At 38.7% G+C, this 14,330-nt stretch overlaps 1 protein-coding gene across 1 annotated transcript in view; it reads right to left on the bottom strand.

The window, feature by feature from the left end:
• Positions 1-12,586, bottom strand: part of LOC132554839 (uncharacterized) — a 36,699-nt gene extending 24,113 nt beyond the window's left edge. The window contains exons 1-5 of the mRNA XM_060219163.1: positions 11,711-12,586; positions 10,459-11,445; positions 8,627-8,773; positions 5,500-5,668; positions 3,115-3,248 (exon numbers count right to left, since the gene is read on the bottom strand). Coding sequence (XP_060075146.1) covers positions 3,115-3,248; positions 5,500-5,668; positions 8,627-8,773; positions 10,459-11,445; positions 11,711-12,586 — 2,313 coding nt within the window. The remainder of the gene's footprint in view (positions 1-3,114; positions 3,249-5,499; positions 5,669-8,626; positions 8,774-10,458; positions 11,446-11,710) is intronic.
• Positions 12,587-14,330: the final 1,744 nt, after the last annotated feature.

Genomic DNA, 14,330 nt, shown 5'->3' with positions numbered 1-14,330 from the left:
CATGTTCTTCACCTACACAGAAAATAGCATGTTGTTCACCTACACAGAAAACAGCATGTTGTTCACCTACACAGAAAATAGCATGTTCTTCACCTACACAGAAAACAGCATGTTGTTCACCTACACAGAAAATAGCATGTTGTTCACCTACACAGAAAATAGCATGTTGTTCACCTACACAGAAAATAGCATGTTGTTCACCTACACAGAAAACAGCATCTTCAATGGCAACAACAATGTTCGCGTTATCAATAGTTCTGCTTTAATGCATGAAATTTGATTTAAACCGAATAAAACATTTTCAAGAAGAAGATACAAAAGATGAAAAACATTATACATCACACTTAAATAACATTTGCATGAAGGATACTATCTATCTGTCAAGAAGACACAGCAGAGCAGTTTGTCAGTAGTTGTAAATCAGACGTTTTTTGTTGTCATATAACTTAATCCTAATTTGTATGGAACATTATCGTCTGAATGTTTGAATATGTTTGTATATGAAAATGAAGTGACAACTTGAGGGAGAAATGTAGTATAGGCAGAGTGTACTGGAGTCATCGGCTGGTGCTTTTGTGTGATTTGTGATTGTCTGGAACATTTTTACTCCGAGTTGTTGTATATTGTCATTGTATATAGTGTTGTGTTTAGTTACCAATATTTACATACCATAGCTGAGTCTGGCTACATACCAATATTTACATACCATAACTGAGTCTGGCTACATACCAATATTTACATACCATAGCTGAGTCTGGCTACATACCAATATCTACATACCATAGCTGAGTCTGGCTACATACCAATATTTACATACCATAGCTGAGTCTGGCTACATACCGATATTTACATACCATAGCTAAGTCTGTCTACCTACCGACATTTACATACCATAACTGAGTCTGGCTACATACCAATATTTACATGCCATAGCTGAGTCTGGCTACATACCAATATTTACATACCATAGCTGAGTCTGGCTACATACCAATATCTACATACCATAGCTGAGTTTGGCTACATGCCGATATTAACATACCATAGCTGAGTCTGGCTACATACCAATATTTACATACCATAGCTGAGTCTGGCTACATACCGATATTTACATACCATAGCTAAGTCTGTCTACCTACCGACATTTACATACCATATCTGAGTCTGGCTACATACCAATATTTACATCCCATAGCTGAGTCTGGCTACATACCAATATTTACATACCATAACTGAGTCTGGCTACATACCAATCTTTACATACCATAGCTTAGTCTGGCTACATACCAATATTTACATACCATAGCTGAGTCTGGCTACATACCAATCTTTACATACCATAACTGAGTCTGGCTACATACCAATATTTACATACCATAGCTAAGTCTGTCTTCATACCAATCTTTACATACCAATATTTACATACCATAGCTAAGTCTGTCTTCATACCAATATTTACATACCATAGCTATGTCTGTCTTCATACCAATATTTACATACCATAACTAAGTCTGTCTTCATACCAATATTTACATACCATAGCTAAGTCTGTCTTCATAACGATATTTACATACCATAACTAAGTCTGTCTTCATACCGATATTTACATACCATAGCTAAGTCTGTCTTCATACCAATATTTACATATTTACATACCATAACTAAGTCTGTCTTCATACCAATATTTACATACCATAACTAAGTCTGTCTTCATACCAATATTTACATACCATAGCTAAGTCTGTCTTCATAACGATATTTACATACCATAGCTAAGTCTGTCTTCATACCAATATTTACATACCATAACTAAGTCTGTCTTCATACCGATATTTACATACCATAACTAAGTCTGTCTTCATACCGATATTTACATACCATAACTAAGTCTGTCTTCATACCAATATTTACATACCATAACTAAGTCTGTCTTCATACCGATATTTACATACCATAACTAAGTCTGTCTTCATACCAATATTTACATACCATAGCTGAGTCTGGCTACATACCAATATTTACATACCATAGCTGAGTCTGTCTTCATACCAATATTTACATACCATAACTAAGTCTGTCTTCATACCAATATTTACATACCATAGCTAAGTCTGTCTTCATAACGATATTTACATACCAATATTTACATACCATACAAAAGCTAATTTCACATGTATGACTGTAAATCCATCCCGTTGTGCTACAGGTTTTACTATAATCATCTGGTGTAGAATTAGTTTTCATTTAATCAACCTAAGATTAACAATTTAAAAGTGTGGGCACTGTCAAGGTTACGATGATTCGTGTTACTACCAGATATCTGTCAATCATACACACAAGTCACGGGTAAACATGAATCACACAGCTAACCCTGAGTTCACGTGTCAAGGAGGAATTGATAACAGAAAGATAGAGAGAAGTTGAAGACATAAATATATCAACCTTAACCCTACCTTATAAACCATGATATGGAGCATATTGTGTAAGTTCAAAGTGTATTATAATATTTGCCGAGCTGGTAGTGACAGCGTACACAAACAGAATGAAAGCGGTCCTAGTCAGAATATCAGCGAAAAAAACATGTTGAATGGTATTAGAAATAGCTTTATATGCTTCTATGATGCAGAATATAAAACGCGTGGGTCCTATGTTTTAACAATAATGTTAAATTTATTACGTACGAATAACGTTTGTATCAACTGCAAAATAACACGAAGGGAGGCATATTATTTTTATATACTTAATGCGAGGAAAATATATCTTGTCTTTCATTGGCAATTTGTCTTCAACTACATATCTCTTTCCCCTTGTTTCATACTCCCTTCCGATCCATGTATTAATACTAAAACGATTCGTAATCTTATAAGCTTGGCCACATCCTTTCTATCTCGCGATAACCCTCTATCCCTTTTGGCCAAGCCCACTCTATACCCCATATTTGGTCTTGGACCCTATATCCCATTGGCCTAACCCTTTCTATCCTTCTTGCCCTCGCCCCCTCTCTCCCTCTTGGTCTAGACTTTTATATCCCTCTTGGCCACGCCCTTCTATTCCTTTTGGCCTCGTCCCTCTATCTTTCTTGAATTCGCCCTCTCTCAAACGAAGGAAAATGCCTACCTTTCTGTTGTCTTTCAGGTGAATTGAGAATGTCATACCACGTGCTTGGCGTCTTTCCCCTGTTGCTAACAGTTGCCATGACAACTTCATGCCGTATGTTGTCATGGTTCTTGTAACCATAGTTATGTCAACACCTGTAAGAATTAGACAATTCCGATGTGTAGATAAAACAATCAGAACCTCAACACTACGACATGGTACCATATCGTTGTTGACATAGTACCATATCGTTGTTGACATAGTACCATATTGTACCATATCGTTGTTGACATAGTACCATATCGTTGTTGACATAGTACCATATCGTTGTTGACATAGTACCATATCGTTGTTGACATGGTACCATATCGTTGTTGACATGGTACCATATCGTTGTTGACATAGTACCATATCGTTGTTGACATGGTACCATATCGTTGTTGACATAGTACCATATCGTTGTTGACATGGTACCATATCGTTGTTGACATAGTACCATATCGTTGTTGACATAGTACCATATCGTTGTTGACATGGTGTCATATCGTTGTTGACATAGTACCATATCGTTGTTGACATAGTACCATATCGTTGTTGACATTGTACCATATCGTTGTTGACACAGTACCATATCGTTGTTGACATGCTGTCATATCGTTGTTGACATAGTACCATATCGTTTTTGACATAGCACCATATCGTTGTTGACATGGTGTCATATCGTTGTTGACATAGCTAAATGCATAGGCGATATATTTACTCATCTTTGCGGTATATTAACCTAGAGTCATGGTTCTTGTAACCATAGTTATGTCAACACCTGTAAGAATTAGACAATTCCGATGTGTAGATAAAACAATCAGAACCTCGACACTACGACATGGTACCATATCGTTGTTGACATAGTACCATATCGTTGTTGACATAGTACCATATCGTTGTTGACATAGTACCATATCGTTGTTGACATGGTGTCATATCGTTGTTGACATTGTACCATATCGTTGTTGACATAGTACCATATCGTTGTTGACATAGTACCATATCGTTGTTGACATGGTACCATATCGTTGTTGACATAGTACCATATCGTTGTTGACATGGTACCATATCGTTGTTGACATAGTACCATATCGTTGTTGACATAGTACCATATCGTTGTTGACATAGTACCATATCGTTGTTGACATAGTACCATATCGTTGTTGACATGGTGTCATATCGTTGTTGACATAGTACCATATCGTTGTTGACATGGTACCATATCGTTGTTGACATAGTACCATATCGTTGTTGACATAGTACCATATCGTTGTTGACATGGTGTCATATCGTTGTTGACATAGTACCATATCGTTGTTGACATAGTACCATATCGTTGTTGACATTGTACCATATCGTTGTTGACACAGTACCATATCGTTGTTGACATGCTGTCATATCGTTGTTGACATAGTACCATATCGTTGTTGACATGGTGTCATATCGTTGTTGACATTGTACCATATCGTTGTTGACATAGTACCATATCGTTGTTGACATGGTACCATATCGTTGTTGACATAGTACCATATCGTTGTTGACATAGTACCATATCGTTGTTGACATGGTGTCATATCGTTGTTGACATAGTACCATATCGTTGTTGACATAGTACCATATCGTTGTTGACATTGTACCATATCGTTGTTGACATGGTGTCATATCGTTGTTGACATAGTACCATATCGTTGTTGACATAGTACCATATCGTTGTTGACCACCATATCGTTGTTGACATGGTGTCATATCGTTGTTGACATAGCTAAATGCATAGGCGATATATTTACTCATCTTTGCGGTATATTAACCTAGAGTTTCCGGTATAAGACTTTTCAGCTTGGCGGTAGACTAACCACCTGGATGGTATATTTATCTAGAGTTTTCGGTAGAAGACTTACCACAAGGGCGATATTTATCTAGAGTTTTCGGTAGAAGACTTACCACAAGGGCGATATTTACCTAGAGTTTCCGGTAGAAGACTTATAAGCTGGGCGGTATAACTACCTAGAGTTTCCGGTAGAAGACTTTTCAGCTGGGCGGTATATTTACCTAGAGTTTCCGGTAGAAGACTTTTCAGCTGGGCGGTATATTTACCTAGAGTTTCCGGTAGAAGACTTATAAGCTGGGCGGTATATTTACCTAGAGTTTCCGGTAGAAGACTTTTCAGCTGGGCGGTATAACTACCTAGAGTTTCCGGTAGAAGACTTATAAGCTGGGCGGTATATTTACCTAGAGTTTCCGGTAGAAGACTTATAAGCTGGGCGGTATAACTACCTAGAGTTTCCGGTAGAAGACTTTTCAGCTAGGCGGTATATTTACCTAGAGTTTCCGGTAGAAGACTTTTCAGCTGGGCAGTATATTTACCTAGAGTTTCCGGAAGAAGACTTATAAGCTGTAGAGCGAAGTCAGTTGGCGTTTTCTCTTTGACTCCTCCGTCAAAAAACACGTGCGATTCAAAATACTTGTCGGAGTGCGCCTGTGCGTCCTTTATACGACATATTGACTTTAGCAGTTGCCCCATTTCATCTCTTGTCTAGAATAAAAAACACCAAGACAGAAATTAGGCAAGACAAACGAATTTCTTTCTGAAAACTTTGATGTAAAAAGCAATCTAATGTGGGAATATGTGTAAGTCATCGCAGGCATATTTTAAATAATTTCAATTTATTGCAATATAGTAATACCGATACATGAGTGAAATTTACATCCGCCTGATCACCGTAAATATCCTTTTTTCAGTGTGTTTATTCGTCTCATTGGAATATAACACTCTTAGATCAGTGTGACGTCACTGGATCAGTATAACGTTACTTGTTCAGTGTGACGTTACTGAATCAGTGTGACGTTACTGAATCAGTGTGACGTCACTGGATCAGTGTGACGTTACTGGATCAGTGTGACGATACTGGATCAGTGTGACGTTACTGGATCAGTGTGACGTTACTGAATCAGTGTAACGTCATTTTTTGTAAAATTTGAATCAGCATTGGTGCCAATGTTTTGAGGTTGAGGAATTAAGTGGTTTGGGGGACGTAAAGAAATCCTGAGATATTTTAGTGCGATTTTGATTATGTGATATGTGTAGAAAACTTTTCTCTTCAGTCGATGTTTTATGGTAATGTATCAGCCTGTACTATCTCTATACATAGGAATGATAATGAGCTATTTAAAAAAATCGGGACTGGCAGGCCACCAGAGAAAAATATTGATCTGATTTAAACGAATATTTTGAGCGAGCGTCTACGTAAACTGAACAAATCGCCAACTCCTTTTTTGGTCGGCGACCTGTAATAAAGAAAGAGTTTTCACTTTTAATTACTGATATCATTAAGTGATTACTTAAAACTTTTGTACTGCCTTTGATAAACAAAAAACGATCTGGTGGTTATTAGCAGTAGAACTTTATCATACTAGACGACGAAAACACCTGAGATAATCAGATATTACACGGACTAATTCTGATATCGATATATTTTCAGTAAGGGTCTATCGCAGCAGCGATCTTAATTAGTCACATGTAACGCGTGACATAATGTGTTACGTCATATCCGGTATGGTCATTTGTATCTAGAATTTTTTGTCATTTCCAACATAAGACAGACGACACAGGTTTGTTGTTTTGGTTTAAGGATATCCTCCCAATGTGTATATGTTAATGGGCGTGCAGGTAGGGTGTAAGATTAGGCTTTTCGTCCCCTTACGTGAGTGGCAAGATGTCACTGACTGTGGGAGCACTTCCTATTGTCTCCCTTGACACAGCGTCACTTTGGTAACACTTTGGGCTCTCAGCCCCGGGGTCCGAGAGAGTCCAGATACTTTAAATGAAAAATGTCTTCAACCTATTTAGTATTCAGCATTGTGGTAGAGTAATAACTTGTTTGTCTGTTGTCTTTATATATTGTAGCAGGTTAAGTGTTTTACTCGAGGCCTTCTACAGTATAGTTCAGTGTAGCACTATAAAATCTGTATCAGTTCCACACAAGGAGGCTTACTAAAATATAGTACAAATTTACTCATCTCGCATAAAAGTTAACAAGTGGTCGTTTAATGACAACCTACATGTGTGTTAATGGGTGACCATATACATGTGTGTTGATGGGTCGTCGTTAAGTGACCATATACATGTGTGTTGATGGGTGACCATATACATGTGTGTTAATGTGTGACCATATACATGTGTGTTAATGGGTGACCATATACATGTGTGTTAATGGGTGACCATATACATGTGTGTTAATGGGTGACCATATACATGTGTGTTAATGGGTGACCATATACATGTGTGTTAATGTGTGACCATATACATGTGTGTTAATGTGTGACCATATACATGTGTGTTAATGGGTGACCATATACATGTGTGTTAATGGGTCGTCGTTAAATAACACTATACATGTGTGTTAATGGGTCGTCGTTAAATGACACTATGCATGTGTGTTAATGGGTGACCATATACATGTGTGTTAATGGGTGACCATATACATGTGTGTTAATGGGTGACCATATACATGTGTGTTAATGGGTGACCATATACATGTGTGTTCATGGGTCGTCGTTAAATAACACTATACATGTGTGTTAATGGGTCGTCGTTAAATGACACTATGCATGTGTGTTAATGGGTGACCATATACATGTGTGTTCATGGGTCGTCGTTAAATAACACTATACATGTGTGTTAATGGGTCGTCGTTAAATGACACTATGCATGTGTGTTAATGGGTCGTCGTTAAATGACACTATGCATGTGTGTTAATGGGTCGTCGTTAAGTGACCATATACATGTGTGTTCATGGGTCGTCGTTAAATGACACTATACATGTGTGTTAATGGGTCGTCGTTAAATGACACTATGCATGTGTGTTAATGGGTCGTTGTTAAGTGACCATATACATGTGTGTTCATGGGTCGTCGTTAAATGACACTATACATGTATGTTAATGGTTCGTCGTTAAGTGACACTATACATGTATGTTAATGGGTCGTTGTTAAGTGACACTATACATGTGTGTTAATGGGTCGTCTTTAATGACACTATACATGTGTGTTAATGGGTGACCATATACATGTTTGTTAATGGGTCGTCGTTAAGTGACCATATACATGTGTGTTAATGGGTCGTCTTTAATGACACTACACATGTGTGTTAATGGGTCGTCTTTAATGACACTATACATGTGTGTTAATGGGTGACCATATACATGTTTGTTAATGGGTCGTCGTTAAGTGACCATATACATGTGTGTTAATGGGTCGTCTTTAATGACACTACACATGTGTGTTAATGGGTGACCATATACATGTGTGTTAATGGGTGACCATATACATGTGTGTTAATGGGTCGTCGTTAAGTGATAGTATGCACGTGTGTTAATGGGTTGTCGTTAAATGACACTATACATGTGTGCTAACAGGTTGTCGTTAAATGACACTATACATGTGTGTTGATGGGCCTTCGTCACGATTTTGCTGCTTAAAGTACATCTCTAACCTCACGGTACATGGTAGTACAGATGTACACTTTAGTTTTCTGTGCCACTTGTTGCGGTGCCTCCCGAATCTCAGTTATTTTGTTTCGCCGAGATATCAGTAACCATTCGTGTAACATGATACCGGGATAAACGGGCGACCAGAACACCTGTAACAACAAAGTCAGTAGTTACAGCAACAACTGGGGTAGACTGGAGTGATCATGTATGATGAAAATAAGAGATTTACAACAAGCTACATGAACTATATTATTCCCTATCAAACTGTGTACTAGATTACTTCCTTATGAGTTTACAGTCTCCATCCCAGACCTTATGTAAACGAGAACACAGTCTCCATCCCAGATCTTATGTAAACGAGAACACAGTCTCCATCCCAGATCTTATGTAAACGAGAACACAGTCTCCATCCCAGATCTTATGTAAACGAGAACACAGTCTCCATCCCAGACCTTATGTACACGAGAACACAGTCTCCATCCCAGACCTTATGTACACGAGAACACAGTCTCCATCCCAGACCTTATGTAAACGAGAACACAGTCTCCATCCCAGACCTTATGTAAACGACAGATCTTATGTAAACGAGAACACAGTCTCCATCCCAGATCTTATGTAAACGAGAACACAGTCTCCATCCCAGAACACGAGAACACAGTCTCCATCCCAGATCTTATGTACTTCCATCCCAGATATGTAACGAGAACACAGTCTCCATCCCAGATCTTATGTAAACGAGAACACAGTCTCCATCCCAGATCTTATGTAAACACAGTCTCCATCCCAGAACACACAGTCTCTTATGTAAACATCCTTATGTAAACGAGAACACAGTCTTATGATCTTATGTAAACGAGAACACAGTCTCCATCCCAGACCTTATGTAAACGAGAACACAGTCTCCATCCCAGATCTTATGTAAACGAGAACACAGTCTCCATCCCAGATCTTATGTAAACGAGAACACAGTCTCAATCCCAGATCTTATGTAAACGAGAACACAGTCTCCATCCCAGATCTTATGTAAACGAGAACACAGTCTCCATCCCAGATCTTATGTAAACGAGAACACAGTCTCCATCCCAGATCTTATGTAAACGAGAACACAGTCTCCATCCCAGATCTTATGTAAACGAGAACACAGTCTCCATCCCAGATCTTATGTAAACGAGAACACAGATCACAGATCTTATGAACACAGTAAACTCCATCCCAGATCTTATGTAAACAGAACACAGAGAACACACAGTCTCCATCCCAGATCTTATGTACACGAGAACACAGTCTCCATCCCAGATCTTATGTAAACGAGAACACAGTCTCCATCCCAGATCTTATGTAAACGAGAACACAGTCTCCATCCCAGATCTTATGTAAACGAGAACACAGTCTCCATCCCAGATCTTATGTAAACGAGAACACAGTCTCCATCCCAGATCTTATGTAAACGAGAACACAGTCTCCATCTTATGTAAACCACAGTCTCCATCCCAGATCTTATGTAAACGAGAACACAGTCTCCATCCCAGATCTTATGTAAACGAGAACACAGTCTCCATCCCAGATCTTATGTAAAACACAGTCTCCATCCGAGAACACAGTCTCCATCCCAGATCTTATGTAAACGAGAACACAGTCTCCATCCCAGATCTTATGTAAACGAGAACACAGTCTCCATCCCAGATCTTATGTAAACGAGAACACAGTCTCCATCCCAGATCTTATGTACACGAGAACACAGTCTCCATCCCAGATCTTATGTACACGAGAACACAATCTCCCCCTCAGATCTGATAAATGATAATCTAGACAAGATTAATAAAAGATGTCTTACCTCGGATTCCGAGCACATGATCACTGTATCTGTGGTCCAGATAATCCAGCCAAATGACATACATATTGATATAAGGAGAAGTACACTGGAAATCGCACTGTACACCACTTCCCCGGTGTCGCACACATCTTCATCAATTCCATCTACAATAAAGTAGTCACCGGAGCTACAGAGTCCCGACACTACAGCCATCACTCCCGGAGTCGAAAACATAAGTGGCAGAACGAAGGCTCCTCTTTGCATGTTGATTCTACAAGCTGATAGAGATATGAAGTAACCGATGAAGGTACACACTATGTTGACAATAAACATGTTAAGAGCGGTGGTATCCGTGGTGAAATGGCTCCAGGAATTTCTGAAGGATTCCATCGCTCCTCCGATAAAGGATTTGTCCGTGTCAAAAAAGTAAAGAATTACAGAGAATAAGATGATTGCAGGGATTCGACACGCGGACATGATGATAGCCGACTTCCAGAAAGACTGTGTTTCCATGTTTACCACTACGTTCTGCGTGTTTTCAACGACATTATCAAGTTGATAAGAGGCTTCAAACCTTCCACTTTCCATATTCGATTCAAGGTTTTCGATTTCTCCTGAATGGTCTTTAGAGTTCGGTAGGACGTTTGAAGTCCATGCACCTGATGAGGTCGACAGAGAAATCAAACGTTTCTGTACCCTAGGGATCCATGTGAACATGATACATAGTATAGCTACAGGAATGTGCCATGCACTTATGGCCTCCAGCAGGGTGAAACCCCTCCATACTCCGATGATAATAACGATCGCCAGGAGCACCATTCCGGCTCCACAGCTTAGTGTTACAGACAGCGGTTTGTTACAACGATTACGGCGGTAGATCAGGTAAAACATCGGCCCAAAAAACACTCCCCCGGACATCACAATGCTGGTCACCCCGAACTGCAGACCGAAGATTTTAAATGCAAAGAGGCATATCCCAAACGACTCGACGATACTGGTCCCTACTATCTGAAACACCAGAGATTGCTTAACGATGAAACTGTGTCGCACTACTGTCACTCTATTGACAGCAACAAAAAACACGCCTAGTCCTTTCACTTGACAATATATGCTGAATTTCATCAATCTAATACAATGTCATCGTTTATCTTAATCAATACTTTAAAAAAATAAAAACGTTGTAGAATTTTTTTTTTATTTGTCTATAAAATATCACATTTCTCTTGGATACTTTTGGATGTTTATTTAAATGTCGTGAGAGAACATCACTTACCCAGAAAATGGACCTCCTACTCGGCCACGGCATATCTTTACGAGACAAGCCCATCCATAGAGACCTCAGCAGGTTAAAGACGTTTGGGATCAGAAGTATCATGGTGATCATTGTGTAGGCGTAAGAACTGTTAGGGATGTTGTCATTTTCGGGCATGCGCAGACGTACAGCTATTGATATGAAGGAGACTCGGCTAGCTATTAGACATCCGAGTGCTGTTAGTCCCAGTAACAACGTGGCCACCCATTTAAAGATGACAACAATCTTAGAAGGTCGTAAGTCCTGGACCTGTTTCTTGGATAATTCTCGGTCTACTTTTGACTGTTCCTTCACAGTGAGTTTACATGTCGGGTCCACTGATTGGCGTGAGGTCCCATAAGATGTCGCAGTATTGCTGGTAGTGAAATTGGAATTTTCTCCCGTCCGACATGTCTCTGGTTGTGTCTTAATGCCGGTTTGCCCGGGAGAAGAGAGCTGCCAATCTACATCCTGACTGTTTACTTCACACGATCGCTCATAATCCACTCCAAGGGAGCTAATCGGAAAAGCTGTCGCCATTTTGTCTGTGTGAAAGTTATGGCTTGATCCGAGTGAATTATCGTTGTCCTGTGAAGGACTCACAGAAGAGTTGGTTTCGCTCGACCGTTCAACGTCCAAGTCTGATTTCAATGTATTTGAGTCGTCTAAATCACCCGTAAACGAGGTCTGTGAATGGTTATCAACATCTAAAGCGGTAGAATGATGAATTTGTGAGGAAGGTTCTATCTCCGTCTTGTTATAGGTATTAGAAGTCAATATTTCGGTACTCTCGAAGCTCTCCAATCCATCAACATCTACCTCAGAGCGATATGGAGGGGCAGGATGTACCGTTGCCATGACGACAGGATATCTACAAAATCATTGATAGATGTTTGCATAGTTTTAATGTGGAATATCAAAAGAATAGATTATTATTTCAACAAAGAGATGTAACAGTGAGCCAATGCTGTCCGACCACTGATTTTCATATGGAATCTGTAACCCTTCAAAAAGTGCCGAAACTGAAAAGCAACCCCTTTTCTTGTGTAGGACAATATTTTGTAAAAATTCAATATCATAGGAACGTTTAAAACATTACCAAATGATCATTGATTCAACAGAACAATTAATGTTCCAAGTAAATCTTCGCCAGATCACAAGACTCCTGACAAACGTGACAATGTCTACAGGATTCGTGTTATGTTTAAGTGAGTCCGATAGACAGTCGTGTTTTACAGTAGATTGAACGAGCAACTATGTTCCTGTCTGGAGAGGCTTTCCCCGGTATTATGATCTGCTTATAGACCCGACTTTCCCAGACTCTTTCATACAGCTGTTTCGTCCTTATAGGACTCGTCAGTGATGCTACATCATACAGCTGTTTCGTCCTTAAAATATTTGTCAATGATACTACATCATACAGTTGTTTCATCCTTAAAAGATTTGTCAATGATACTACATCATACAGTTGTTTCGTCCTTATAGGATTTGTCAATGATACTACATCATACAGTTGTTTCGTCCTTAAAAGATTTGTCAATGATACTACATCATACAGTTGTTTCGTCCTTATAGGATTTGTCAATGATACTACATCATACAGTTGTTTCGTCCTTAAAAGATTTGTCAATGATACTACATCATACAGTTGTTTCGTCCTTATAGGATTTGTCAATGATACTACATCATACAGTTGTTTCGTCCTTAAAAGATTTGTCAATGATACTACATCATACAGCTGTTTCGTCCTTATAGGATTTGTCAATGATACTACATCATACAGTTGTTTCGTCCTTAAAAGATTTGTCAATGATACTACATCATACAGTTGTTTCGTCCTTATAGGATTTGTCAATGATACTACATCATACAGTTGTTTCGTCCTTATAGGATTTGTCAATGATACTACATCATACAGTTGTTTCGTCCTTATAGAATTTGTCAATGATACTACATCATACAGTTGTTTCGTCCTTATAGGATTTGTCAATGATACTACATCATACAGTTGTTTCGTCCTTAAAAGATTTGTCAATGATACTACATCATACAGTTGTTTCGTCCTTAAAATATTTGTCAATGATACTACATCATACAGTTGTTTCGTCCTTATAGGATTTGTCAATGATACTACATCATACAGTTGTTTCGTCCTTATAGGATTTGTCAATGATACATCATACAGTTGTTTCGTCCTTATAGGATTTGTCAATGATACTACATCATACAGTTGTTTCGTCCTTATAGGATTTGTCAATGATACTACATCATACAGTTGTTTCGTCCTTATAGGATTTGTCAATGATACATCATACAGTTGTTTCGTCCTTATAGGATTTGTCAATGATACTACATCATACAGTTGTTTCGTCCTTATAGGATTTGTCAATGATACATCATACAGTTGTTTCGTCCTTATAGGATTTGTCAATGATACTACATCATACAGTTGTTTCGTCCTTCTAGGACTCGTCAGTGATACTACATCATACAGCTGTTTCGTCCTTCTAGGACTTATCAGTGATGCTACATCATACAGCTGTTTCGTCCTTATAGGATTTGTCAATGATACTACATCATACAGTTGTTTCGTCCTTAAAAT

This window comes from Ylistrum balloti, unplaced genomic scaffold (assembly GCF_031769215.1).
Source record: "Ylistrum balloti isolate Yb309-2 unplaced genomic scaffold, AGI_CSIRO_Ybal_v1 Utg370448, whole genome shotgun sequence".
In the NCBI taxonomy this organism is placed as follows: Eukaryota; Metazoa; Mollusca; class Bivalvia; order Pectinida; family Pectinidae; genus Ylistrum; species Ylistrum balloti.
Note: the sequence above shows the minus strand (reverse complement) of the source record. Positions and strands in the feature narration are given on the sequence as shown.